The sequence below is a fragment of the Mobula hypostoma genome, chromosome 16 (genome assembly GCF_963921235.1).
Source record: "Mobula hypostoma chromosome 16, sMobHyp1.1, whole genome shotgun sequence".
Lineage (NCBI taxonomy): Eukaryota > Metazoa > Chordata > Chondrichthyes > Myliobatiformes > Myliobatidae > Mobula > Mobula hypostoma.
Genome location: NC_086112.1, coordinates 18,535,569 through 18,560,110, shown reverse-complemented (window position 1 = coordinate 18,560,110; position 24,542 = coordinate 18,535,569). Strand labels below are relative to the sequence as shown.

Below are 24,542 nucleotides of genomic sequence, written 5' to 3'. Positions count from 1 at the left end.
CAGTGGACACTCACCAGGACGATGCGTAAGTCTGTAGATGGTTGCTATACACGAATGCTCTGGATGGCTCTTGACGTGAGTTGGCAACAGTACATAACGAACGTCGAGCTCTATAACAACCTACTGATGCTCACCACTAAAATCGAGGCGAGGAGACTGCAAATAGCAGGGCACTGTCTACGCCACCCCGAGCTACCTGCCAGCCTAGTCATCATATGGGAGCCCAAGCACGGGAGGATGAACCCTGGGCACCCTCCCAAGACTATGGTCAACAAGCTCCAAGAAGACAGCGGCGGGGCTAATGTAGATGAACTGAACACACTGATGAGGGACAGGGAGAAGTGGAGAGTCTGTCATTGTGCCCAACGCCGGCCCCCTAGGCCTGAGTTGACATAGTAGTAGTAGTGGCCTTCATAAGTCAAAGTATCGAGTACAAAAGTTGGGATGTTATGTTGAAGTTGTATCAGATATTGGAGAAGGCAACTTTGTAGTATGGTGTGCAATGGGACTAGTCACATACCTACAGGATAGATAGAAGATTGAAAGAGTACAGAGAAAATTTACAATGATGTTGTCAGTACTGGAGGACCTGAATTATAAGAGACTTTTAATTCTGTTTTAAGACTCTTCTGGATAGATACGTGGAGCTTAGAAAAATAGAGGGCTATGGGTAACCCTAGGTAATTTCTAAAGTAAGTGCATGTTTGGCACAGCATTGTGGGTCGAAGGGCCTGTATTGTGCTGTAGGTTTTTCTATGTTTCTATATGGAAAGTTTGAAAGATTTGGACTTTATTCCCTGGAGCACAGGAGAATGAGGGGAGATTTGATGAGGTATACAGAATATATGAGGAGTATAAATGGGGTAAATACAAACAGGCTTTTTTCCACTGAGGTTTGGTAAGACTAGAACCAGAGATCAAAGATTAAAGGTGAAAGGTGAAAAATTTGAGGGGAACCAGAGGGGGATTTTCTTCATTCAGAGGGTTGTGCGAGTGTGGACTGCGCTGCCAGTGGAAGTGATGGGTGTGGGTTTGATTGCAACATGTAAGGGAAGTTTAGATAGGCACACGGATGAGAAGGGTCTTGATTTCCAAGTCCAATGGGACTATGCAGAATAACGATTTGGCACAGACTAGATGGGCTGAAGGGCTGGTTTCTGTGCTGTCACGCTCTTTGACTCAATAACTCTGACCCCTGCAAGGGTTTCATACCACATAAACATGTTGCATTGTCGTTTTTCTAATTAGGTGTCACTGCTGTTCCTTGTGTGTGCCTTGGGATTTTTCTGGGTGGCTTTGTACTGAAGAAAATGAGCCTTACTCCACTGGGAGCAATCAAAATGACCATGACTGTCAACTTGTTGTCGACTGCCACGTACGTGATGCTGCTGTTCCTGGGCTGTGAAACGGGGCCGTTCGCTGGTGCAACAGTTGCCTATAAAAACAGGTAAGGAGCACGTGATAAAATCCTGGCATTATTAATGCTTCTTCAACAGCTGTTTGATGCAGGGTCACTTCAAAATTGTTCTGGGCACAGACTGGGATCTGTTGAAGGAGAGACGGTAACGCACAGGGCATTCCCATTCCACAAACACTTGTTTTGAGCCATGATTTATTTTTAGTGTTCCAGTTACAGGGAAGTGATAAGGGAGAAGATTATATTTGCCGTGGGCAGTTTCCCTCAACAGAGCAATCCAATCATCAGGTCACCCTGTCACATTGGCAGTAAATCAGGCTTGTGTAGCTGTCGTACTTCATTCTGTATTCTGTTATTGTTTCAGATTCAGATTTCTTCAGGCTTATATATCACATGTAGGCCGAAAGGTGCATTGGCAGCAGAGGCCCTGGCCAGGTGCCATGAGTAAGAGTGGACAGACAAATCTCCATGGTTTCTCTACTATCTGCCTTTATTCCAGAATGTTCATGGTTAACATGGATGCTGATGCTACCGTGTCACCACAGTAATGTTCTGGAGTTCGGAGTTCATTTCCGACGCTATTCTGTAAGGAGTCTCTGTTCATCCTCCCCATGGAATGGGTGGGTTGTCTCTAGGTCCTCCAGTGTGCTCCCACAGTCCGAAGTCGTACCGGTAGCTTAATTGGTCGTTGTGAAATGGTCCCGTATTTTAGGTTAGGGTTAATCGGGTTTGTTGGGGGTTATTGAGGCGGTGTGGCTCGAAGGGCCGGAAGGGACTTCTCCATTCTGTACTGCTAAATAAATAAACTGAAAATGAACTGTGTGGTTGACAGGAAGAAGGCCAAGTGAGCGGAAGGGATTCATCCTGGAGAAAGAGGACGTAATGCATTTGGAGAGGGCACACAAGGGAAGGCAGGATATTTAAGAATCGGCCAGTCCTGGAGTTCACGCCCAGAAATTCCAAAAGGCATCCCATGCAGATGGGTAGCATAGTTAAGCAGGCATACAGAATACTCAGCTTGTAGATAGATGGGACGAGACAGGAAACAGGGTTGGCATAGACTGGGTGGGCCGTAGGGCCTGATTCTATGCTGTTATGCTCCATGACTCTAAATAGGTGCTTGTTGGTCCTGGAGAGAAGGAGAATAAGGGAAGATCGTAAAGAGGTATACAGAATTCTGAGGAGTATAGATAGGGTAAATACAATCGGGTTTCTTTTCACTGAGGTTGGGTGAAGTTAGAACTAGAGGTCATAGGTTTAGGGTGAAAAGGGAACTATTTAAGTGGAACCTGAGGGGAACTTCACTCAAAGGGTGTTGCAAGTGCGGAATGAGCTGCTAGTAGAAGTGGTAGATTTGGGTTTAATTGCAGCACTTAAGAGAAAATATGGGAGTGTTATGGAGGGCTATAGTTTGGTTGCAGATGGGTTGGACTAGGCAGAAGATCAGCGTGGACTAGGTGGTCTAGTGAGCTTGTTTCTGTGCTGTGGTACTCTATGACTCTAAGTCAAGCAGACTGGGGGATGTGCTTAGCAATTGCCTGTCCTGAGTGCTGCCGGTAGCTGAAACTCCCAGCCATTGTAACGGTGAATGTCTCTTTGCCAGCCATCTAAGGGGTGCTGAGAGCCTTGAGTGGACTGGCAAGTGGTGAGGGTCCCCAGCAGGGTGAGACTTGGGGGTGGAATGGAACCTCTGGATCCCTGGAGGATTGGAGGCTGGTGGGATGAACAAACAGCAGCGAATCCAAAGCAAAGTTCAAAGTAAATTTATTATCCAAGGACATCTGAGATTCATTTTCTTGCGGGCAATCACAGCATATGCAAAAAATACAATAGAACCAATGAAAGACCACACCCAGCAGGACAGACAGCAACCAATGTGCAAAAATCTTCAGAGAAAACAACAAACTGTGCAAACACAAGAAGAAAGAGAAAAATAGTAATAATAATGAATAATTAAATAAGCAATAGATACACGGAATAGGAGATATACGGAAGAGTCGTTCAAAGTGAGCCCGGTTCAGTGGGAGCAGTTCAGTGATGGGTGAATGGAGTTGTGTGAAGAACCTAATGCTTGAAGGGTAATAACTGTTCCTGAAGCAGACCTTTGTGGTGTATTTGATAGTTTCCCAGACAGACAATTACATAGAAAATAGGATGTAGAAATCACAGCACAGTACCTGCTCTGAGCCCATGGTGTTGTGCCAGTCTTTAACCTGCTCCCAGTTCAATCTAACCCTTCCCTTTCCTCCCCCTGCTGCTGCAAGTGCTTGTTACACCACGGGCGCTTCATTGCTCTTCCCATAACAGTTTTTTTTTTGACCAGTCAAGTTTGTTAGCCCCGAGCTGGACCTGGGGGACCGGACGACCACTCTTAGTCTGGCCTCTTCCCTTTGAGCTGTTTGGCATGAGTGACCCTACCAAGAATCAAAGCACAAGGCCCTGACTCAGCCCAAGTAGCTCTCTGGGTTACTGAGGCACGCAAGCATCCAAAGTCGTGGTCCTGTTGGGGGTTCCCTCCCCCAGAGACTTCCATTTTTTAATTTGTTCCATGTGCCTACCTGAGCCTGTCTTAAACACCCCTAATATATCTGCCTTTATCACTACCCCTGTGCACCCACCGCTGTCTATGTAAAAAAATCTCCCTCTGACATCCCCCCCCCAACCCTAACACTTTCCTGCAGTCACCTATAAAGTGCACAATTCTGATTTGATGGAGACAGCCGTGAGAAGCACGGAGGAACGTCTGGAGAAACTTCTGAAATGCCCGGTTCGCTGCCGCTGCTACTGTGCGATCGAGAAGCTCTGGAGGGAAGGCCCCAAAATTCTCGGCTTTGCCTGCTGCTGGCGGCCAGGGCTGAGGTTGAAGTACTCGGCAGAGATGGTGCTCAGTACTCGGTGTCGGAGAGCTGGTCAGAGGCTCGAAGTTTTCGGACGACTCAGAGTCGCACTGTGGTCGGGCATGGCAGGGAGAGTTTTCTTCCTTCTCCCGTCTGCGTGAGATGTGGGACTTTCCAGAGACTTTGAACTTTTTTTACCGTGCCCATGGCCTGTTCTTCATCAAGTTACGGCATTGCTTGCACTGTTGTAACTATATATTATAATTATGTGGTTTTTGTCAGTTTTTCAGTCTTGGTCTGTCCTGTGTTTCTGTGATATCACACTGGAGGAATATTGTATCATTTCTTAATGCATGCATTACTAAATGACAATAACAGAGGACTACGTGTCCTCATAATCTAAAAAAAAGTATGCACTCTCGTATTAGTCTTTTTTTGCGCTGGGAAGGTCACTGGCTACCCACTAGATCAATGCCTCTTTTCGTCTTGTACACCTCAATCAAATCACCTTCGGCAACACAGGACTCCAAGACAGAATGGAGTTTCTGGATCTGTGACGGACTGGAGGCTGACGGGATGAGCAAACAGCAGAGGTTGTGCTGCGTTTGTTATTGGTCCCTAGACAGACAGACAATTACCCAGTTGATTTATTTGAAACAGCCTGCCCTTAATTGTCAGCACTCCAGTCAAGAAGAATTGATTGAAACTGAAGTGGTATGGGCCGATGGGAGGAAGTAAAAGACAATAAAGCCTGAAATCTTTTCTCTGTTGTCAGTGATAAAGTGCTTCTCATTGCATATGCATGAACGGGGAGATGTAAAGGATAAGGTAGATAATCGGGTTCATTTGAGGGAGGTGTACAAGATGATAAGAGGCATAGATCGAGTGGATAGCCAGAGACTTCTTCCCAGGGTGGAATTGGCTAATACAAAGATGCATAATTTTAGGGTGTTGGGAAGAAAGTATGGGGTGGGGGATATCAGAGGGAGGTTTTTCACGCAGAGAGTGGTGAGTGCATGGAACACCCTGTCAGGGGTAGTAGTAGAAGCCGATGCATTAAGGGCATTTAAGGAGCTCTTAGGTACGTGGATGATAGACAAATGGAGGGCTATGTGGGAAGGAAGGGTTAGATTGATCATAAGAGTAGGTTCAAAGGTCAGCACAACATCATGAGCTGGAAGGCCTGTACTGTGCGGAGGTGTTCTCTGTTCTATTTCTCACATCTCGTGACAAACTGATGAGGTGCAACCGTTGCTATGAAATTAACTGCAGATGCTACAAGATTGGTTAAAAAATTGCAGAGAAGATGCAAGTTGTGGGCAGGGATCTGAGTAATAACAAACTACTGCTTAAGCAAATTGCTGTCGTAGATTCATACCACACCGATTAAAGTCATTCCATCCACCGCGCCCGTGCAGGCCAACCTCATTTGCCAGCACCATCACTGTGGGTTGGAAGGTTTTGGCTCGTAACACTTTTACACTTATCAGTCTGTGGTGACTTCACAAAACTGCAGAGGTCCAATGTCCAACTAAATTGCCAACTCTTACTTCCAGAAACTCGCCAACTCATGTTCTCAGAGACATGTTTTTATTAGTTAGTTTGTTTATTTCGTAATTATTTGTCTCATTTTTGCATTTGCAGTTTGTCTTCTTGTGCACATTGTTGGTTTTTGTGTGTAGTTGCTTATTGATTCTATTGTATTTCTTTGTTCTACTGTGAGGAAATAATTATCAGAGTATTATATAGTGACATAAATATACTTCCATAAATAAATTTACTTTGAACTTTGAACTCTGGGAGCCCTCACTCTGGTGAATCAGTCTTGGCCTCTGGGTCCTCCTGATCCATGTCATGTGTCCAGTTCCAGAAACAGACCAGCTTCATTATACACATAGATCCTCTTGAATTACCATGTGGCCTCTGAAATCTCTTTAGTGTTTCAGAGTGTAGCAGCAAATAATCAGACTACCAGCAAATGTGTTTCAGCCAAAGGTGAGTTTTAAACTTGGAGAAACATATGGCTGGACAGTTAACTCTGTTTTGCTCTTACCTCAGGCTGCTTCATTTTAAAATGTTTTGATAGTTTGGCTTATTCTGACCCATTATCCCCTTGACACAATATCAGGGAATTTTCTACAATTGGTAAGTAAATCTTAACAGAGTTTTATAAAATCAAACAACACAATTTCTGTGTGTTCTGAGGAAAATGAGGAGCCATATCAAGATGTATAGTAAAATTAACAAAACCTTTGTAGACACAAAAATATTCAACACCATAGTGCACAAAGAAAAAAATGGTCATTATACAGTCAGTGGCCATTTTGTTCGATACAGGAGTGGAAGTCCGTGTGGTTTTCTGCTCTTGTAGCTCATCTACTTCAAGGCTTGATGTTGATTCTTCTTTGTTTCCTCAGACACATCATTCTGTTTAGAATTGAAGTATGGACCAGAAATTCCTGAGGAATGCAAGTAGCTGTGTGCAGACACTCAGTAGCCACGTTATTAGTTACATCCTGTAGTTAATAAGGTGGCTACTGAGTTTATGTTCATGGTCTTCTGCTGCTGTAGCCACCCACTTCAAGGCTCAATGTGTTGGGCATTCAGAGATGCTCTTCTGCACACCACGTGGTTATTTGATTTACTGTCTCCTTCCTGTCAGCTTGAACCAGTCTGGCCATTCCCCTCTGACCTCTCTCATCAACAAGGCATTTTCACCCACAGAACTGCTGCTCACTGGATGTTTTTTTTTGGTTTTTTGCACCTTTCTCTGTAAACTGCTGTGTGTGAAAATCTCAAGAGATCAGTTTCTGAGATGCTGAAACCACCCCGTCTGGCACCAATGATGATTCCGCAGTCAAAGTCCACTTAGATAATATATCTTCCCCATTCTGATGTTTGGTCTGAGCAACGACTGAGCTCCTTGACTACATCTGCATGCTTTTATGCATTGAGTTGCTGTCGCATGATTGCCTGATTAGCTGTTTGCACGAATGAGCAGCTGTACAGGTGTACCTAATAAAGTGGCCACTGAGCATACTTGGCAGGACGACAGCTGGTCTTCCGTGTTAACACGATCTAATACCACAGTTGAATGATGTGTCTCATGTTAGGCTGTGCTCAGGAGCTGAGTTGTCATCGTACTGGCGTCACTTTACCAGATGGCATTGTTTGCAGCCGTGTTCATCCCTGAAACGTAGGCTTTACTCTTGCAGTACCTCCTGTCAGCCAGGTGTAACTATTGAGCTTCACAAAAAGGATAAGTACACCAGCAGGTTTTATTTTTACAGCGACATGCGATAGTTGCGTAAACCTACCAGGAACAGTTTAGTGTAAGGTCGCTGATATTTTGGATCAAAACAAAACATGCTCTGCCGGAATGTGTGGCAGCACTTGCGGGCTGCGCCCGGCACATCCTTGGGTTGTGTTGGTTGTTTACGCAAATGACGCACTTCACTGTATGTTTCAATGTCATCATCATCATTATTTGCCATGTGATATGACGTGGGCAACCATGGTCTATCCGTGCCCGTGGTTGTTCGTAGCAAATTTTCCCACTGAAGTGGTTTGCCATTGCCACCTTCTGGGCAGTGTCTTTACAAACCATTACCAATATCCTTCCGAGATTGTCTGCTTGGTGTCAGGGATCGCACAGGACTTGTGATAGGCAGCAGTTGCTCATACGACCATCCACCACCTGCTCTCATGGTTTCAGTGCTACGCCGTACAGGCGGCCTGCAGGCTAGTGGAGAGAAGGAGCGCCATACACCTCCTCTGGTGGAGTGGTATCTCCACCCCAACACCCTATGTTTCAATGTATGCGTAATAAATAAATTAATCTGAGTGCAGATAAAATGAACTGCTGGAAGAACCCTGAGGTTCAGGCAGCATCTGTGGAGGGAAATGGATGGGGTTGAAACCTTTCACTGGACTGAGAGAGAGAGGTAATGAAAAGGTGAGTGGATGGGCTGGAGCGAGAACCAGCAAGTGTGGGTCGAGTAGGGGAGAGGTGATGGGCAGGAGGGGAGAGCGGAAGTAGTGACAGAAGTTGGGGGGGGTGCAATAGGTGGAGTCAACAGAAGGCTGAAAATGATGGAGTCTGGTAGGAGAGGAAGGTGGAGCATGGAATCGAGTGAGGAAGGTAGGAAGAGCAGGTGGGAACTGTACAGGAGGGGAATCAGTGTGTAAGTGATGGTCAGAACGAGTCGGTCTAGGAGGGGTAAGAACCAAGGTGATGAGGTTGGGGTGAGTGAAGGAGGAGCTGGGTAGATCAGAAGGAGAGATAAGATGGATAGGGGGGAACTGCTTTGATCTGATTTTGAGACCATCATCTATTTTACGCTCTTTTCTGTAGTTTATGCTGCAGCTTCGCTTGGCCAAGTGGTTAAGGCATTCGTCTAGTTATCTCAAGGTCGCTAGTTCGAGCCTCAGCTGTGGCAGCTTGTTTGTGCCCTTGAGCAAGGCACTTAATCACACATTGCTCTAGTCTGTGCAAGGAGTGGTGCCCCACACAGACTTCCAATTTGTAAGGCATGAAAATGCCCGATGCAGGCCTCTCATGGTCTGAGTCGATGTTCCCTCCCTCCCTCCCTTCGCTGGGTTGCACACTTCATTTTTAAACACAACTGGTGTTGCAACCATGTAGTAAACCCCCAGCTGAACAAAATGCTTCTGACTTGCTCGAGTCCCAGCTGATGGAGTGTTACTCATTTCTGGACATTTCCCTATCACACCGAGAAGCGGAGTCTTAATGGAGAATAGATGTAGAACACATTGCTGAGCTACCTAGTGGATTCTTCCTGAGTTTCATCAGCTCAGATCAGCCAACAGCGAATTTGTGAATTCAAATCCAAGTATTCTGTCTACCAACTCCGTGCTAATTACCACTTAATTCAGGCATAGGAAGAAGAGTATACAATTTAGCTCCTGATATCTACCCCACCATTCAGTGAGTTATGGACACGTTGTGGTTTAACTCCACGTATTCATCTTTGGCCTCCCTCCCTTAGAACACGGAACAATACAACAAAGGAACCGGCCACTTGACCCTCAATGTTTGTGCCAAACACAATGCCCAATCTCTTCTGCCTCTACATGGCCCACATTCCTCTATTTTCCCACCATTCTCTTCAACATCAATACCGTATCTGCTTCCACCACTAGCCCTGATACTGACCACTCTTTGTTTAAAAAAAATACCCTGCTCTGTACATTTCCTTTAAATTCCACACACCCCACCCTCACTGCATGTCCACTGCTGTTAATATATTTCATTAATAAAACTCTATCGCACTCAAGTGTTAAATTGACATTGACTGAGCATCAACTCCTGCCACTGCCTATGAGGAGGTCGTACATTCTCCCTGTGACCACGTGGGTTTCCTCTGGGTGCTCCTGTTTCCTGTCACAGCCCAAAGATGTAGCGATTGGTAGGTCTAATTGCTCAGTGTAAATAGGCTGGGGTTAAATCGGGGGATTGCTAGGTGGTGTGGCTCAAAGAGTTTCTGCACTACATCTCAATAAATAAATTGAAGGTGGAAGAGAATCCTAAACTTCTGTCAGCTTTTGTGCATAGCAGTGTTTCCTCGCTTCACCCCTGAAAGGGCTTATTCAAATTTTTAGACTTTGATCCCCGGTCCTAACTTTCACAACCAAGGGACTCACTCTCAACCTACAGTAGCTGCTTGTCTTTTCACCTTGAAAACATGGATTAAATTGCAGTTTAAACTAATTTAGAGCCATATGTTTAAATATTTAAACTAATTTGTAATCTCTCTTTAATGTTTGGAGTTTCCTCTCAGATTTTCTCTACACTCTAGTGCAATTGATTGAAGAAAGCTACTCCTTTACACTGTCTGCTTAACTCTCTGTAAAGGTTTTGTGCTTGGCTTATTTAATCCCTGTTTACATCAACAAGCATGGTTAACGCTGGAAGTTGAATCTATATTAAGTGAAATCCTTTCTATTTTACAAGGCCATTTACAGATAATCTGTCAATTTAACAAATGAATTGCAGCTTCTGGAAGCTATATAAATCAAGTGAGCCGTCACCAAATTCAACAACAACACTTGAATACAGATTGTAAATCATGGAAAAATATTGGAAAAGTTTTAACAGAAATCAGTCACTATTTGAAACAATCTGGAAAAACCACTGATACTCTTGCTGTCCTGGGAAAATGCTGAGAAAGAAGGTATTAACCTTTGTGGAGGGTAGCCTCAACTTCATCAACAATTTTATTACAGTAATCACATTCTCACCATGTAGAGACAATTGTCCGAGCAACATTGTGTTTCAGTTTGTAGCAATGTGTTATTTTATTGGCGGCTTTCCAAGTGTTCAAATTAAGCTTTTAGTTTTTGGACACGGTCTCACTGTGACTTTGGATTGCTTTTCAGTTCCTTTGATGGATTCAAAAGAGATCTGACTGTGTTATGTAATGAAGATTGCAGATGCTCAAAAGAGATGTTAAATCCGGTCTGCGGGTCTGACGGCATTACCTACCTTTCGCCGTGTTTTGCTGGATGTACCAACAAGGTGAGCTTTCTCATGCTCCTTAAATGGTTGTGCTGTTAGATTTTACATTCAGAAGTAGAATCAAAGCTACTGTGTATTATTGTGTAACGAGAAAGAATTTGTTGCTGATCAGGTCTGATAAGGACTGATAACAATAGAAGTGTGTTTTTTGTAAGAATTGAAAGTGGTTGGTGCAGCTGTAACGAAACCCAATTTCCCTCGGGATCAATAAAGTATATCTATCTATCTATCTATCTGTTTCAATCAGATCCCCTCTCATCCTTCTAAATTCCAGTGTATACAATCCCAGTCACTCCAATCTTTCAACATATGACAGTCCCACCATCCCGAGAATTAACCTCATGAACCTCCGCTGCACTCCTTCAATAGCAAGAATGTCCTTCCTCAAATTTGGAGACCAAAACTGTACACAATACTCCAGGTGTGGTCTCACCAGGCACTGTACTACTGCAGAAGGACCTCTTTGCTCCTATACTCAACTCCCCTTGTTATGAAGGCCAACATACCATTAGCTTTCTCAATTCAGAATTGAGGTGAGTGAAGTTATCCACACTGGTTCAGGAGCCTCATGGCTGTAGGGTACTAACTGTTCCTGAACCTGGTGGTGTGGGACCTAAGGCCCCCGTACCTCCTTCCCAATGGCAGCAGCAATGTCTTCTGCCTCCTTTTTACGTAACAGTGGAAGTTTCTGTTGGGAGGGAAGGCAAAAAAAATTTTGAAGTATTCTTTAAGAGATTCTGTAGATGCTGGAAATCCAGAGCAACACGCTCAAAAACGAGACCCTTTTCAGCCCAAATCTTCAGCTGTTTAATTATTCCTCTCCATTGATGCTGCCTGATCTGCTGAGTTCCTCCAACATTTCGTGTGTGTTACCTGAAGTGTTGTTTGAATGTTTCTTGGCGTAATTTTGCAAGTCAAGCAAGTAACGTACATGTGAGCAAGATTTACATGCTTCTGTGAATTGCTTTCTGGATTTTATTTTCTGGCTAAGTGTGAAAGTCTTAATCATCTCATTGTGTTTGAGTCATTTCATTGAAATGTCCTTTTTCTACTGTTTTCCTATACATTGATTGCATATAACAGAGGCCTGCAGTTTGTGGCATAAGGGAATGCCTAAAGTAGGAATAGATCCCGCTGAGATCAGCAGGATATCTGCCCCATTTAAGCCTAATTAAAATTTGCAAGTGGGAGGGTGGCATTGAGATGCTAGATGTTTGTTATGGCCACTTCTTTCATCTGCTGTGCATATTCATGGACATTTCTGCAGGGATACGTACGTAGCGCATTTCATATAGTAAAATATTCAAAGGTGCTTCACAGGAGAAATTATCAAACACTGAGCCGTATAAAGAAATAGTGAGGTTGATAGGCAAAATATTAAGGAGCAGCTTAACAGAGGAAAGGTTAAGGATAAAATCAGCAGAGTGCATAGTCATCGACTCATTGAGTGATCAAGTTGCATAACAGAAAAAGGCCCTTCAACCCATCTAATCTGTGCCGAACTATTAATCTGTCTAGTCCCATCAGCCTGCACCTAGACAATAGCCCTCCATACCACTCCCATCCAAATTTCTCTTAAGCGTTGAAATCGAACCCACATCCACAACTTCTGCTGGCATTTCACTCCACAGTCTGAGTGATGCACTTCTCCTTCATGTTCCCCTTAAACATTTCACCTTACACCCTTAACTCATGACCTCTAGTTCTAGTGTCATCCAACCTTATAACTGATGCCCCTCATAATTTTGCATGCTGCTATCAAATCTCCCCTCATTCTCCAATGCTCTTTGGAGCTAGTTTCTCTATTCAAGTTCAAGTTTAATACCCATTCAATCATACATGAATATGCATGACAACAGCCAAACGAAACAGCGTTACTCCGAGGCCAAGGTACAAAACACAGTAACAACATTGTACACAGCGCAAGTTATGTAGAGTACATATACAATAGGAAGCACATATAAGATATCAGTAAGATGCAGTCACACAAAAAAAATAGTCCGAGACCCAGAGTCCATGAATGTTGCAGCAGTCTGCAGTCAAATGCAGCTTGCCGTCTGCCAAGTGTACAGTGAGGCAGCACTGACTCCAGCTTGGATGCTGTGCCACACTGCCTCCATTGTTAGCAATACCTTCATCTGTGTAGATCCTTAAATCAGTCTGTTTTCTTGTCAAAATTTTATTGATTTGTTTTTACCAGGACCTTAGTTTCATCTTGAAACAGTTCAGCATGTTTGCCATAGACCTCTCATGTCAGTTGATTCCAAGTTTTAAAAGTAAAATATAAATGGAAGTTCTTGTTAATAATTATTGTGGTGCAATTAATCTCAGATCTCAGGGAATTTGGGTACTTTGTAAATTCTATCTGGAAGCATAGAGGGTGAGTCTGACAAGAACAAAGTCTAGCCACTAGAGAGCGCCATTTAAGCACAAATGATTCAGAAATTGTTTCACCTGTTAATAGTAGCACCCAGCTGCTGCCGTTTTGCATTCTTAGCTGTATTTGGGAAAATTAGCTAAGTATACTTAGAATTTTTTAATAATTTATTGGAAAATCTATTAATTATGACTTTCTGCTGATATTATATAAAGAATTGGAAAAATATTCCACCCATTGATTTGTGGAATTTGTTGACTTGAGTTGCTATTGAGATTCACATAAGAAACATAGGAACACCGAAGAAGAGTAGACCCATTAGTCTGTCCTGCTGTTCAATATGACCTGCCGTAGGCCTTGATTCCTCTTCTGGGCCAGTTCCCCATAGACCTCAGGCCCTGCTCTTCCACAAAAATTACCTGCTTTCTCTTTGAAGGTCTTTAAAGATTCCCTTCTCCATTGGCAGTTAACACAGCAGCTGTAAGATGGGGTTGAATTCCCCCCGGAGAGGCCACAAGGAGCTTGTCCATTCTCTGCGAGACTCTGCGTGATTTCCTCCTGGTGCCTTGGTTTCCTCCCACACTCCGAAAAGACGTACCACTTTTAAGTTTTGCAAGTTGTGGACCTGCTATGTTGGCACCAGAAACATGGCGACACTTGCGGGCAGCCCTCAGGCTGTGCTGATCGTAGATGCAAACAACACATTTCACCTCATATTTTGCTCTTTCAATGTACAGAACTGTGCAAGTTTCTTAGGCACACATAAATAGGGTGCCTAAGACTTTTTCACAGTGCTGTAATTATAAACTGGGAGCTGGGAGCAGAGAGCAGGTTTGTAAATCAGGTGGGAACAAGCCATGTTGTGAATGGTGAGGGTGGAGTGCCGTGGGAGGGGTGTGGGACAGTGGGCAGGGAAAGAGTGTCGGTGTGGTGTGTGACATGGATGCGGACATACCCAGCCCTGAGACAACAAGCAAGGTCTGTCATGAAATTTGTATTTTTCTTGTGACAGCAGTACAGTGCAATATACTAAAATTACTACAGTCCTGTGCAAAAGTCTTACCATCCTAGCTATATGAGTAGACCTAAGACTTTTGCACAGTACTGTACTTGTGACAAATAAAATTTATCTTTACTCTTTGGATAGGGAATTCCAAAATTCCACCTCTAACTTATAGGAATGCAGTGTTGGCAAACCAGAACGAGATCAAGAGTTCAAAGATAAGGACACATTAAACAAAGAAGAGTTGTATTCCAAGGAACTAGGAGTGAAGACAAAAAAATGCTTCTGCACACAAAAAGTGTCATCAGTTTGGAATTATTTTGCACAAATGTCAATAGGTTACACTTCATTTATAAACTTTAAATCTGGAAATGATGGTTCCTTGTTGGCCAGAGTGTTAAGGAACTGAGCTAGAGCAGGTTGGGTATCGAGATTCTGCAGATGCTGGAAATCTCGAGCTATGCACATAAAATGCTGGAGGAACTCAGCTGGTCAGGCAGCATCTGTGGAGGGTTTGGACCAAGACCCTTCATTCTGGTTCCCCTCTATAGACGCTGCCTCGCTTGCTGAGATCCTCCAGTACTTTGTGGATATAGAGTCTGGTCACTGTTTGAACATGATGATGTTGAATGGCTGGACCACTTCCTGGCCTTTGCATGCAGTCGTAGGACTTGTTATTCTATGACTTTTTTTTCATTAAAATTAATTGAATAAATTTGAAGCTAATAGCTAACAACTTACTGGAGGAATCTACCAAGGAAATGTGGAAACTGGGAAAGAAGAGAACAACCAGGAAAGAAGGGAAAACTGGGGAAGAAGTGAAGCTCAGAATGCATGAGAAGAGGAGTAAAATGCCAGCTGAGAAAGAGAAGAATCTGTGGAAACAGGGGAAGTGAGGATGGGGAGGGTGAATCTGTAAGTAACAGAACAGTTGCCAGAGGAGTGATATGAGGTGTGAGGAACATTAAATTTCACCAATGGTAGTAGCCTCTGAGGGGGTTAGCCAGGCACCATACAACCTCCATCTGACTTCCAGACTTCCCGCAGCCATCCCAGGAGGGTCTGGGACCTACTTGGACATCAGGAATTGCAAGAACATTGAATGAGTTGGCCAGCACGAAACAATGCATAATAGTTGTGCATGTTTAGAGTAATAGAGTCATAGAAAAATACAGCACAGAAACAGGCCCTTTGGCCCATCCAGTCCATGCCAAACCATTATTCTGCCTAGTCCCATCGACCTGCACCAGGACCATAGTCACCTCTCTCATCCATGTACCTACCCAAATTTCTAATGTTGAAATCGAGCTCAGTTCTTTTGGCAGCTCGTTCCACACTTGCACCACTCTCAGAGTGAAAAAGTTCCTCCTCGTGTTCCCCTTAAACATTTCACCTTTCACCCTTAACCCACGACCTCTAGTTCTAGTCTCGCTTAACCTCAGTGGGAGAAGCCTGCTTGCACTTACCCTATCTACACCCCTCATAAAGTTTATATCCAGCCAATACCTTGATCCTAGCACATGTGCTCCAAACCAGTCCCCATTGGAGGGCATGGCCTTCTGAGGCCTTTATCGTCAAAGATGTCTTTGCTGGGCAACCTCTGCACCCTCTCCAGCATTGTCAAATCTTTCCTACAGTGCATGCAGTACTCCAGCCGAGGTCTGACCAGTGGTTTATAAAGTATAACAACACTACTTTTGTATTGAGTGCTCTGACTATTGAAGAGCAATACTCCATATATCTTCTTAACCATGTTTCCTGCCTGCACTGCCACCCTCAAGGTTTGCTTGATTTTCATGGCAAGCTTCCTCTGTATCTCTGTGCTCCTTTGAACTTAACCTTTCATAGTGCACAGTATGTCCCAACCTGATTAGTCCCAGAATTCATCGCCGCATATTTGCTTAAAATTGGTTACTTTAGCTTTCCAGCATCTGCAGAATCACTTGTGTTTACCTCACATGCATTTTGATGAAAACTCTATATGCCATTTCCCCAACAAATTGGTGTCTCCCCTCTAGCCCTAGACAGCCTTCCATATTGCCAGCAGCTCCTCCAGCCTCCAACTTGCTTCCGGTGCCTCTGGCGTTCAGATCCAAATCATTCACGTGTAATAGAGAACAGCAAGGGGTCCAGCAGTACTCTCTGTAGAACCCAACCGGTTACAGGCATCCATTCACAAAAGCCACCCTCAGCCGTCACTCTCTGTCCCCTAATGCCAGGACGGTTTTGGATCCACTTACCCTACAGCTCGGCATCTTCAAGAAGGCAGTTAAACAGGTAAATAGAAGTGGGCTTTGGCTGAATCCTGAAGAGGATAGAAGGAGACAGACAGTGTGTCCAAGCCAGTATCGTAGCCAAGAGACGAAAGAAGCGAGCTGAGCAATCGGAGGTGGATAGATTGAGTGGGTGCCCAGAACTAATCATAAGGAGTTATCAGTGACAGTGAGACAACAAAGATACTGTATTGTGTGGGTGAGTGCTCATGTCTTTAGTGGTGAAGGCTTTGTCCCTACTGAAAACTAATTGAGGGGTTTCAGGATGAGGCGTCTAACGGTTGCTATGTAATGCAGCCAGTGGTAAGCTCAGAGCTACAGTGATAATGAAATAATTCTGGCCGGATGACAATTTATAAATTTCTGACCTTTAAAGAGCTCCCCCAAGATTATAGCTGGGAAATGAAAGTGTATAAAAATTTGCTTTATTTTTAGTTTTCTCCCAGCCTTACTTCCCGCTGTTTCTGTTTAACTTAAGACAAAGCAGTTTTCAGAGCTCTGCTGTAAAGCACATAAAGAAATGCTAACCATCTGTAGGAATTAAACATTACAGTTCATTACTCACCTATTACCTTAATGGTAAACGTTACAGTGAAGCAACATTCAAAAACCTGTAGATTCAGCTGTTCCCACGATGAGAAAAAAAATACATAACAAGATAGCTCTTTAATGAAGTTGTTGGATTCACAGGTTTCTGTTGTGTGTGTCCACACAGTTAGGAAATTACCAGCCTAGTACAAGAATCTCACTTCTCCCGGGGGCTGCCGTCACAGATTGTGATTCTCATAGCAATCAGACTCTTCCCGCTTGGCACAATGGCTTGCATGTAATCAGAGGAACTAATGTTGCTCAATAGAAGCTGGAATGAATAGTATCTCGAGGTTTGATAAATAGTGTGCATTTCATATTCACCACAGAAACAGTCCTTTCAAATATAAAGAACAGAAGTTAACTGTAGAACTGTGGAAGATACATGACAAAACGAATATACTGACTGATCATGGCCTGGTGGGGAAACACCAATGCCCACAATCAGAAAAGTCTATTAACAGTGTTGGGTGCAGCCTGGTCCATCACAGGCAAAACCCTGTCTGTCATCGAGCACACTTACAAGGAGCGTTGCCACAAGAAAGCAACATCCATCATCCAGGACCGTTACCATCCAGGCCATGCCCTCTTCTAGCTCCTACCTTTGGTCTTGGGTCCCACACACCACCTGGTTCAGGAACAGTTACCACCCTACAGCCATCGGGCTTCCAAACCAGCATGGGAAACCTTATCACCTCAATGCTGAACTGACTCCAGGCCTACAGACTCCACAACTCAGTATTATTGATTTACTTGTTTTATTTACATATGCATGATTTATCTTCTTTGGACATTGGTTGATGGTCTTTGTTATTTATAGATTTTCATAAATTCTATTGTATTTCTTTAACTTCCTGTAAATGCCTGCAAGAAAATGAATCTCAAGGTAGTATATGGTGATATCTATGTACTTTGATAATAAACTTACTTCGAACATTGAACTTTGAGCCACAGCACATCACATGTGGCCTATATTTACAAAGAGCTATCAAACCATTCCCTGAAGTCAAAGGAATTTTTCCATTTCATAATTTTCTCAAATGCTTATATTTTTATTAAATTTCTTTGCAATTCCCCTTCAGACAGTGTGTTCCAGATAATGATAAACTGCAGGTGGCTTTCTTCATATTACCCCGGCTCTTTTATCGAAAACTTCAAATCTGTGTCCTCTGGTTGCTACTGGAAACACTTTCTCCTTCCTTCATGATTTTGAAGTTCTCTTTCAGACATCCCCTACCCTTTATCCAATTTCTCCATGGTCTATGACACCTGATATCATTCCTGTAAACATCTCCTGTGAGCTCTTTAATGGTCTGGCACCCTTCCTGATGTGTGGTGCTCTGATTTAGAGACAGTAGACCCACTGAGGCATGGCCAATGAATTATTGTGTACATTTCTTGGCTTTGCCCTGTTTATAAAGCATTCTCGATGGCTCCCTATACCTTCCAATGTGTGTATAGAACCTACTTTGGATGCCTTTGAAACTTCTGTCAGGGCAGGATGGTCATTCTGTGTCTCAACTACCTCCTCTCTGGGGTTACCCTTGCTCCCCGAACCCCATTACTCATTCACTGCTACACCTACTGTTCGGCAAACTGAATGGTCACAAGTTTGAAATAACAGGTGATTTATTAAAAACTAGTGCACAGCAGGAGACCAGTCAAAGCTGATCTACCTGAACATGATTTTGGTACAACTATTAATTGTCAGTTGATGAGATTACATAGAAACTGATTAACAGTAAAACTAGGTTTTGGTAACAGAATGGCGGTCGCAGGATGGCTTAATTAAGTAAAGGACTAGATCTTGATAACATTGAAATGATGATCCACAAGTGAAACTTAGTTAACCATAAGACCATCAGATGTAGGAGCAGAATAAGGCCATTTGGCCCATTGAGTCTGTTCTTCCATTTGATTATGGCTGATTTATTATCCCTCTGCACCCCATTCTCCCGCTTTCTCGCTATAACCTTTCACACCTTTTCCTCATCTTTTACTAATGAAGAACCTTTCTACATCGTCTTTAAGTATACTCAATGACCTGGCCTCCACAGATTCCACAGATTGGCCACTCTCTGGCTAACAAAATTCCTCCTCATTTCCGTTCTAAATGGACATCCTTCTATTTTGAGTCTGTGCCCTCTAGTCCTAGAGGATTTATTCATGAGGGTTAACTCATCTATCACTGTGTTTTCTCAGTAATAAATATTTCCCAGGCAGAGGCACCTTTTTCCTTCAACTTTGGTAATACTTCAAGCAAAATATATAAATATTCTGTATACATTTGAGGAATAAGGACTCTACATTTATAGGAATGAAGTTGCAAGCTAAGAGTCTGATAAAATGTTGTTTTAACCCACGCTAATTACTTCCCGTTCCTTTATGACAAATATCTTCCTTCCTCAGAACCTTACCAACTGTGCCTGCATCAACACTGAGTTTGCCCGGAATGCCACAGCCATGCCAGGACAATGCCCCAAAACAAATTGTGAATACGCTTTCCCGGCCTTCTTTGCGGTTGTGTGTGTGGGAAGTTTGCTGGGCGCCATGGCACAGACGCCATCTGTAATGATTCTCATCAGGTGGGTGTGCTGTGATAGACACTTAGTTGTTTATTCTATTACAGTAAGAGTGTGCTGGATTTTCTTTTGTATCTGTATTAATCAGTGTGAAAGTGGGTCATCAGAACGAGTGCCTGGGTGAGGTGATTCTACTCCCAAACCTGTTTCGCAGTTTCAGCAGACCTACTGGTAAACTCTAGTCATTGCTTGCTGATTTGAAGGCCTATAGTGTCGCACAAGCCCGATTCTGATCCCCCAGCTGGCTGCCTCACTGCCTGGTATGGGAACTGTACTTCCCTCAGTCACAGGAGTCTGCAGAGAGTGGTGCGGACAGCCCAGAGCCTCTGTAGATGTGAACTTCCCACTATTCAGGACATTTACAGAGACAGCTGTATAAAGAGGACCCGAAGGATCATTGGGGACCTGAATCACCCCAATCACAAACTGTTCCAGTTGCTACCATCTGGGAAACGGTACCGCAGCATAAAAGCCAGGACCAACAGGCTCCGGGACGGCTTCTTCCTCATCATCGGACTGATTAATTCATGCTGATACAATTGTATTTCTATGTTATATTGACTGTCCTGTCATACATACTATTTATTACAAATCACTATAAATTGCGCATTTCACATTTAGGCGGATATGTAACATTAAGATTTTTACTCCTCATGCATGTGAGGGATGTCAGTAATAAATTCAATTGAGAGGCATTACTAGGCCATGGTGCACGAGTCTACCCAGTGAGCAGCAAGCTTCTTCCATCGGCTTGTTAGTTGCCCAGGGAACACAGGAAGCCGGAGGTGTGGGGAAGGAAGGAGATTGGGGGCAGGACCAGGAGTGGTAAGTGGAGGGATGAGCGGAAAGGGATAGCAGGGAGTGAAAATGGAAGTGAAGACTGGATGAGGATCGGAAAGGGAAGAGGTGATCAGAAGGAAGAGAAGGTGATGGTTGTTACACGCTGGGCAACTCTTACAGTGTGGGAGTGACAAACCAGGCCAGCCGAGACAAAAACATCCGCACTCGAATGTCCATGGCCAAAAGAGAGCGCCGACAGCATGTAGGAGGCCCAATATGGTTCATCCCTTGCACCCCCCCCGCCCTCGAACTGCAGAGGAAGGGAGGAGGTGAGGTAAACTATGAAAAATGATGAAACGTCTGTCCTGCCTGGTAGTGGTCAGCTGGCTGGTGCACTCCTGTGGACGGCCACAGGGAGGCAGTCTGCTTAGGCGATGTTGAGTGCGGTGGGCTATGAATCTCCCCTGTTCTTGATAAGGCGGCCATTGGTTCATCTGCTGGGATGCCAGCCTCATCAGCAGAGCCCAGCGTGTATGGTTACTGATATGACTCTGTAAAAAAGTTTAATTGCACTACTCTGTTGTCATTCTTGCTCCGCGCATGCGTAACAAGGATCAGCATGAGATTGAGAGGAAGAGAGGATCGGAGGGGGGAGGCAGTCATGGGGCAGGGAGAATGTAGAATCGAAGGGGAGAGGACGGGAGGGCAGAGGGCAGAGAACATGTGACTGAGGGAGAGCGTACAGATAAACACACAACTATCACACCTAGGTGCTCTAATCAAACTACAAACCACACGGACAGCATCTATTATATCTTACATCTGTCACAACAGTGCTGTCGATGAGTCTGGCCAAAGCCGATGTATTATAAACCTTGTATGAGTTAATTCAAATGTGCAAATCACACTTATTTTTGGTTCTGATTCATAGGCTGAGTAATTGTTTAAATATAAGACGCAGGAAAATTTTGTATTGCTGCAGGGATGACCCTCAATTTTCATTTGATGAGTTCCCACCTTAATTGTCCCTCGACTCTGTCGAGGAAGTACTGTCACCCTTGCTTTGCATACAGGTGGATTGTAGAGCGTAGAACAGTACAGCTCAGTACAGTCCCTTTGGCCCAAAATGTTAACGCCAACCTTTTAACCCACTCTTAAGATTAATCTAACCCTTCCCTCCCACATAACCCTACATTTTTCCTTCATCCAAGTGCTATCTAAGAGTCTTTTAAGTGTATCTGCCTCTACCACAACCCCTGGCACTGAGTTTCATACACCCAGCAGGCTTTGTGTAAAAAAAACCTAACTCTGACATCCCCCATGTACTCCCCTCCGATCATCTTAAAAATATGCATCCTCATATTGGCCATTTACACTCTGGGAAAATGCACTTCATCTATGCCTCTTATCATTTTATACACCTCTTTCAAGTCACTTCTCATATTCTTTTTCTCCAGAGAGAAAATTCCTAACTTGCTCTCCTATCCACATAAGACAAGCTCTCTAAGCCAGGCATGTTACTGGTAGATCTCCCCGGCATCCTCTCTTATGTTTCCACATCCTTCCTATAATGTCTAAACATTAGATTCCGCTGCTTTTGGCATGGGTGTTCCGCTTGGCCAAATAGTCTGTGGAAGTAGGGAAGAACTAACAAAAACACCTCACAAAATTGCAAAGCTTAACCAATATAAAACAGTAAACATTATTTCCATACTAAGTGCAGCAGTCCCGATATCAGCCGCTTGCAGAAATCACAGCAGCTACCAGGTATCACAGGAAGCAAGCCACAAACTGGCCATTGTTTCTTGAAAGGACTATACTTGCCTGAGCCCACTTCCTTTAAGAACTTCAACCCATTCTCCCACTCACAAGGGAGACTGCAGATGCTGGAAATCTTGATCAACACACGCAAAATGCCAAAGGAACTCTGCCTATTATTAACACAAGATACCCTGCAGCTGGTTGAAATCTAGCGCAACACGCACAAAATACTGGAAGAGCTCAGCAGGCCAGGCAGCATCTGTGGAGAGGAATAAATTGATGTTTCGGGGTTAACAACACACACAAAATGCTGGAGGAACTCAACAGGCTAGGTAGAATTGTATGCAAAAGAGTACACAGTCAACGTTTCGGGCTGAGACCCTTCATCGGGACTGCCCGCAACAGCCCGAAACGTTGACTGATTACTTTTTTCCATTGATGCTCTCTGGCCCACTCCCACACTCACCTTCTTCATGGATCTTCAAAGCAAGCCTGAACAAACAAAATTCATCCTTGTGAAAGCCAGATCACAGCTTCCTGAATCCACGAGTGAGTTCAGCAATTTTAGATCATAATGACTGTTCCTGTCTTTTTTTCAGGCGGTAACTGCCATTAATGATGCCCCTGACAATCTCTCTTGGATCCAGCTTCTGTTTCTATTTCCAGAAGTCTTACCACATCACCTCTTGCTGTTTAAATGTTTCCCAATGAGGAGCTTCCTTCTCAACTCTTTTTGCCCTCTCCCTTTTCCTGCCTTTCTACGTTCTCTTTCATTCTAAGTACATCTGGCTGCATCGTACCCTGGAATGGAAGCACCAGTGCCGAAGAATGGAAAAGTTACAAGAAGTGGCGGATACACTACAGTCCGTCACAGGCATAACCGTCCCTATCACTGAGCGCTGCCACAAGAAAGCAGCACCGATCTTCAAGAATCCCCAACATGCTCTCTTCTCGCTTCTGCCATTGAGCTGGGGGTACCGGAACCTTGGATCCCACACCACCAGGTTCAGGAATAGTTATTCCCCTACACTCACCAGGCTCCTGTACCAGCTTGGATAACTTCACTCACCTCAACACTGAATGGATTCCACACCCTATAGGCTGAATGTAAAGGATATAACAACTCATATTCTCAGTATTATTTATTTACTTTTTTATTTTTTGCCTGATTTTTTTATTTGCAGATTGGTTGTTTGCCAGCCTTTGTTTTGTATAGTTTCATAATTTTCTATTGTATTTATTCATTTTCGTGTGAATGCCTGGGAGAAGATGAGTCATGTATGGTGACTCATTTGATAACAAATTTACTTTGAACTATGTACATGGATTTAAAAAGTACAATGGGATTGGTCTGCTTACTGAATCATTGCCGTGAAGATTGACAGTCAGCAAGGGTCCCAAGACCATGCCATGGCATTGGCTGCTGCAGCCTCTGTACTTGGTTAAAAGTTGATGCATCATTGTTAGAGTTTTCAGTTCTAATAGACATCCATTACATTGAAACGGCTACTGAAATAGAAACAGATGAGTTTTGGATAAGCACATTCAGTGATTGTATATTAACATCCCACAACTTTATTTCAACAAGCAACACAGAGAACTTTTAAGCAATTGAATGAGATTGCTCAGCTACTGTGTATCCTCATCTGCAGTGCCAACTGTGCACATTCAGCTTCACTAGGTCCTCCTATAATGTCCAGGTGATTTTTCAACAGCAATCTGCAATGTAAATTGTTTCTTTGAGTTGCTATTTGCTTGAGACAAAGCCCACAGATCTCGGAAAAGACAAGGTGCACAAAGATTATTATGCACGGTAGCATAGCGGTTACTGGTATGACGTTATTGCAACACGAATTACCCAGGTTCAGTTCTGCCGCTGTCTGTAAGGACTTTGTACATTCTTCCCATGACCGTGTGGGTTTCCTCTGGGTGCTCCGATTTCCCCCCACATTCCAAAGACGTGTGGGTTAATTCATCACATGGGCTCTTGGCCTGTTACTGTGCTGTATCTCTAAATTTGTTCAATGAGGCTCTGAATCTCTTTTAGACCAGGAAACTCTGCCTCACTGTCATGTGAGTGTAGGTTTGATATGGAGATAAAATTGACACTAGAAGGGAGCTTGTCTTGAAGATATTCATTGGCCTTTGCTTGTTTTACAGATCCGTAAACCCTGAATACAAATCATATGCCCTTGGTGTCCAATTTCTTATGCTTAGATTACTTGGTGAGTATTTCTGATCAATTATTCAATAATTTAATGTTATATTTTAGTTTCCTCCTATTCATCTGAAGATTGTCAGAAGTTTGCTGAAATGTTCTTTGTGATTCATGAAAATTTAATGCTTCTAAGCAAACTAAATAACACTCTAGTTGGGTAAGAATATA

The 24,542-nt window shown here is 43.7% G+C and overlaps 1 protein-coding gene across 1 annotated transcript in view; it reads left to right on the top strand.

Moving 5' to 3' along the window:
* LOC134357260 (solute carrier organic anion transporter family member 3A1-like) overlaps positions 1–24,542 on the top strand; it is a 315,218-nt gene that overhangs the window by 273,178 nt on the left and 17,498 nt on the right. Inside the window, exons 6-9 of the mRNA XM_063068602.1 lie at positions 1,249–1,447; positions 10,654–10,792; positions 19,443–19,618; positions 24,317–24,381. Coding sequence (XP_062924672.1) covers positions 1,249–1,447; positions 10,654–10,792; positions 19,443–19,618; positions 24,317–24,381 — 579 coding nt within the window. The remainder of the gene's footprint in view (positions 1–1,248; positions 1,448–10,653; positions 10,793–19,442; positions 19,619–24,316; positions 24,382–24,542) is intronic.